Below are 5,578 nucleotides of genomic sequence, written 5' to 3' on the forward strand. Positions count from 1 at the left end.
TTGACATTGTCTCCGTTGAGTTATTAACACGATTTCGATTTCGAGGGCGGAAAGGTTGGAAAAATTAGAAGAACAGATGGCCGTGAGGGATGAAAGGGCACGTGCATCGAATATAACGCCTCTCTATGATTATTCTTGAATTTCTTCGAAAAAGATAATTGGAGAAATCTACCTTCGATGGACACCCTCTATTCTATATACTTAAATATACGTTAATGTCTAGCTGACATAGAGTTCAATCTTAAGCAAAACGAATTGACGAATTTATATATTCGAAATCATTAATCCAATTTGTACGATAATATTTATAATATCGTTTGAGTTGTAACAAGATTATGATTTTTGATGAAAGATATCCCTGCAAATTTATTCATATCCCTCGTACTATATTAAGACTTTATGAAATGTGGTAAAAAAAAAAATTGAAAATATCGATAGAAAGTAGTTCGGCAATGAAATGGCGTGAAATGTCGACGTAGACGATTCCTCATTCAAGAAAGAAGAATTTAAATTCAAAGTCGAACGAACGCCGATACGAGATACGAGTTCGGCTTAAAATGTCCGCCGGAAACGACGGAGGCACGAAGTCGTTAAGCGTTTAACGATCGCTCGGCCCGTGCGCAGAGCATCGTGCATTCGAATTTTCTTTCTTCCATAGATATGAGAGACACGATAACGCTCTTCTTTTTATATACTTGAATGCTTCTCCTTAGTTTACATTAATATATCCTTAAAAAGTTCGTTAATATAGGTGAAAACGATTTCGCAAAATCTTATTGCATTTCGTAACAACTGTCCTTTTCTCTATCCTCTTTCACAGAGTTATACATTTATAGCCTCAACCATAAGCCGGAGGGCTACCTCTATCGTGTTTTCATAAAACTATAAGAAGGGGAGGACACGGATCGTAAAGAAGAAATACTACCATCGAGATCGGTTTGTAGGTACCTACATACATGTATCGTATTCAATGCTTTCTCTCTTGTTCTCCCCGTCACAGAAAACTATGTTATATTGGGCCGTGGTCGATTTGCATGTACGCAATAACTGCGTTTATCGGCAAATAACGCGGTGACGATTATTCGAGGCGTCCGTCAAAGCACGAAACCGACCCGGTGCCATCGGCCGTCATTGTTGCGTTACCGCCAGTACGAGTTCGACTCGTGACTTCGAGAAAGATAGGGCAGTTTATTGCGCGCGTTTACGATACCCGCTTTTACCCGAGGAACCGCAATGACTTTGTGCCACGCGCAAAACTCACTGGGTATGTGTGCGTGTGAGATAGATAGAGAGAGAAAGAGCTAAAGAGAGGAGAGAGAAATAGAGAGAGAGAGAGAGAGAGAGAGAGAGAGAGAGAGAGAGAGAGAGAGAGAGAGAGAGAGAGAGTCAGCGATTACGGTCGTGTCGAATCCAATGCTTTCAACCTCGATTCATAATTTATTCATCAACTCTAGACAACCACCAAGAGATCCGTTACGATAGTAGCCCCGATAATATGTACTTACATAGGTGCTTGAGAACTAACAAAATTGTCGATTCAATGATGGCCCATAGATATCCGATCGAAATAAAGTCGATTTTTCTAAACGATAAATGCGCGATATACGAACGAACGATCGATCGACCAACCGTTTGAAAAACGATGAAAATTCCTTTCACGAGAGGCAGAGTTGAAAATACCCGCGGTGAATATCCGATACACTGACCTCGCATTTGTTTGGCTGCCTATTCCTCCCCTTAGTCGTCTATTCCATAAGCTGAAAGCGGGAACAGCTAGCAATAACGAATGAAAAAGCAGGACGACAATCGGAAAATTGTGCCATCTGGTCGAAAGCTGCGTGCACACCGAACAATGTTCGCATTATCCTCTTCTCCACGTTGGCTAGAAAAGAATCGTATGACGAGGCGAATACTAGGCGCGCACGAGACACAGGACACCGAGACACGCGAGTCGACGAGTCATTGGATGACTGCGCATCCTTTCGAGCGCACGTTGTCTGCGATTTATCCACGATGTTTCGGAAAATTCTAGAACTATGAGTTCAAGCCCCGTATATATACGTCAAATCCTATGTTATCCAACAACGTTATATACGACAACGTATCCCGACAGATACGAATAAACCTTTACTTGTTCTATTAAAAAATAAAACTATTAACGTTGTACCGTCGTAAGCTAATTTCGTTCCCCCTTTTTTCTTGTATTTTTATTTTTTTATTCTTTTATTTTCTTTTTTTTTTTTTTTTTTTTTTTTGCAATAAGCGAAATCGTACATCAAATTTCTCGGCTTATCCGATGTCTTTTCATTTTTACGATTATCCACGATTTTAAATATCTATGATCGCGAAGAGAATATCTATTGAACTAATTGAGAATGTAATTGAATTTTAGAAAATCTATATCAAATCTATTTCGGATTCGCTTGGTAATAGAAAAAGTTTGAAAAAAAAAAGAAAAAGGAAAATAAAAACAAATAAAAAAAAATAAGGACGTATTACCTGAATAAATGGCGGTCCTCGTTTTCACTTAGAATCGTTCGTTATCGAGATCTTGTAAAATGAAAGATTCGAGATAAACGTTTTAACAGAGATGAATGGCGTTTAATAGAAATAACGAATGCCAAAATACCAGAACTCGTTAAAATATATATCGTGCCCACGCGTTTCGATCCATTTTCGGGGATTGTACGTCGTCAACGTCTTCGTCGGCTTTCTCTCTCCGTCGTCGTCGTCTTCGTCGTCGTCTTCATCGTCGTCTTCGTCTTCGTCGTCGTCGTCGTCGTCGTCGTCGTCGTCGTCGTCGTCGTCGTCGTCGTCGTCGTAGTCTAGACTCGTTGCAGACGTGACCTAAGGTGCGGATTAATTTTAGCAGTATTTTGTTTCGTCTCCTCTTCGGCGCCCGTGTCTCGGAATCAGCCGGACGCTTTCTAAGAGCCTCATAATCCGTCCTGGTATTCCAGAATACTTGACGCACCTCGTATTTCGAGAGAAAACGCGCACGCCCTGGCGCCAAAACCGTATTCGAGTGGTAAGCATCCATCAGAAAAGACTTGTCCTAATATCAAAAGAGAACGTTGCGTCGAACGATAAACGTCCACCTTTCCCGTCACCTTTTCACCGGAAGAAACTATAACGAATCCTATAAGAGCACATAATTCGCACGCACGCATGCACGCATACACGCATGCACGTACGCACGCATGCACGTACGCACGCATGCACGTACGCACGCATGAACGTACGAACGCACAGTATTTTCTCCTACTCCTCTTCCTCCTCCGGGAAAGGGTAATAGGAAACCATCCAAGAGTGAGCGCGGTTACGAAAGACGCTTTTAATTACATGGTCTGGGGCTTCTCGGCACCTGCGAAAAGGAAAGCGACCTACGGAATGCGACCATCGTTTTAGCACTTCTTGCAAACGATACCTACGTTCCGAATAAATAAGTGCTCTCTTTTCCTTGCTTTTTTTTTTGCTATAAAAAAAAAAAAAAAAAGAAAAAGGAAAGGAAAAGAAAAAAAAAACAATCTTGTAAAATTAATGCGATTTGTTCGATTATTATTATTCCTTTCTCTTTTTCTTTTCTCTTTTTTTTTTTTTTTCTTTATTTATAAACGAAGTACAGAATGTCAGAGTAAAACGTAAAAGGCTTAGAAAAGATAGAGACAACGTGAAGAAGAGAACGTGAAGCGAAGAGAAGAGGTTACATGGGGAGGAAAGAAAGAGGAAGAGAAAAGAGAGAGAAAAAGAGAGAGAGAGAGAAGTGGATGACGTTGACCTCAAACGAGGCGACCGGCAGTTGGTGGTGCAGGAAGGGAGAACGCGACGCCGCGCGCCGCGACGCTGACGCACTGTGTATATTTGGCTGGGCTCTGCCACGTCCGATTTGTAGCGGGCTTCTTTCCGCGCACGCTAGATAACTACCGTGCACTAGTTTTTTGGACCCATTGCTTCCTATTCATCAGCGTTTCTATATACTTGAATTGTCCTCGACTCGAATCAAATGCAAGATATATCTTATAAAATGATTCTCGTTCGATAATTAACCCTAAACGATCTTTTAATTTTCTTTTTTTCGGATATGAGCGAATCTTCACCTTCTTCTTCTTCTTCTTCTTCCTTCCTTTTTTTTATTGCAAATGGGTCGTAATTTTATGACTCGAAGTATGCTCGCTCAATCTCAAATAAAAAGAGTTAACTGTTGGTTCGCAACAGAAGAGGGAGATAAAACAAGAAATGAAAAAAGAAAAAGGAAAGAGAGAGAGAGAGAGAGAGGGAGAGAGAGAAGTAGTTAAAGTTTGAGAAACTTTGGACAACGACAAAACGGTTCAGGTCGAAGAGGGGTCGAGACTAAAAGCAAAAAGAAAGTCGTGGATCTTCTTTCTGGGATGAAGAAGCTTCACCACTGGTTCTATCTTCGAACATTTATGGCCAGCTTACGTTTGCGGCACGACGATACTTCCGGCGTACACGCAAGAAGGACGACTTCGATGAGCTATAGCATACCTACGTTCTTTACGGATTTTCTTCTCTATTTCAAAGACCGTATATGATCAAATATGGAACTTTCGCTATTTTTTTTTTCTTTTTTTTTTCCTTTTTCTTCTCTTTTTTATGAGACCAATAAAAGCAAAATCACCATAATCTGCGTTACTGTCATTCATCATAGAAAAATGATTAAAGGTAAAAAAGAACACAGAACCATTAAAATTATGTTTCGTGCATTATGAGAATCAGAGATATATTTGAAGTAGAATTTTTCTAACAGTGAGATCGAATTCATATTAAAAAAGAAAAAAAAAAAAAAAGAAAAGAAAAGAAAACAGAAAAAAAGAAAAAAAAAAGCGACACGCTATCTGAACGTTCCTTTTATGAAGATTTTTATACGGCCACACCTTTTATTTTTCCGTATACGATACAAGAAAAGCAGGTAGAGCGTCGCTATGTATAATTCGGAAAATTTTCGAGGATGGTCAAAATCAGTTTACTCACCGACTGAAGCTCGTGTCAGAATTAGCGTGTTGCTGGAGCCTCGTTAGTTGGAAGATGTGTCCTCCGCCTTCGTCGCCTGCACCCCCGGAACCATTCCAGACCTCTCCGCCACCCTCGGCCTTCATCGCTGCACATTTCGAAAAGTTATATAATTAATATTTCTCTGGGCTATAAGATTGAAAGTAAAAGATTTTCGAAAGGAACGTAATTTTGCATCTTCTTTTCCTTCCTTACTTCCCTCCTTTCTTTCTTTTTCGTTCTCTTTTTTTTTCGCGATACCATTCGACAAGCCAAAGAGATAGAGACCGTGTAAGAATCGTAAAGACAAAGATCTATGGCAAGGACGAGATAGAAATTCAAAGGAGAAGCATCGCGAATAATTCCGGTCTTTAAACCGAACGAATGTCTTCTCTTTCCTCCTGCCTTCGTCGCCACCTTTTTTTCTTTCGGTCTCTCTTTGCGCCGACAATACAATGCTTTCCTTTTATTTTTCTCACGATCTTTACATCCTTCCTAGCTCTAATTTCCTCTAACTTTTTCCTCACTTATCCCTCTCCCCAAACCTTGTCTAGAGGCCGAACAGTTC

General features: G+C 40.3%; 2 protein-coding genes across 9 annotated transcripts in view; one reads left to right on the plus strand and one right to left on the minus strand.

Moving 5' to 3' along the window:
* Positions 1–5,481, minus strand: part of LOC124426781 — a 37,535-nt gene extending 32,054 nt beyond the window's left edge. For all 4 annotated transcript variants that reach the window (XR_006942796.1, XR_006942795.1, XM_046968901.1 and 1 more), the window contains exon 1: positions 4,993–5,481. Coding sequence is in view for 2 of the 4 variants with exons in the window: in XM_046968901.1 (XP_046824857.1) it covers positions 4,993–5,117 (125 nt within the window). In the remaining 2 variants the exon portion in view is untranslated. The remainder of the gene's footprint in view (positions 1–4,992) is intronic.
* Positions 1–5,578, plus strand: part of LOC124426695 (serine/threonine-protein phosphatase 4 regulatory subunit 1-like) — a 145,963-nt gene that overhangs the window by 85,415 nt on the left and 54,970 nt on the right. The window lies entirely within an intron of this gene.

Source organism: Vespa crabro, chromosome 1 (genome assembly GCF_910589235.1).
Source record: "Vespa crabro chromosome 1, iyVesCrab1.2, whole genome shotgun sequence".
Taxonomy (NCBI): domain Eukaryota; kingdom Metazoa; phylum Arthropoda; class Insecta; order Hymenoptera; family Vespidae; genus Vespa; species Vespa crabro.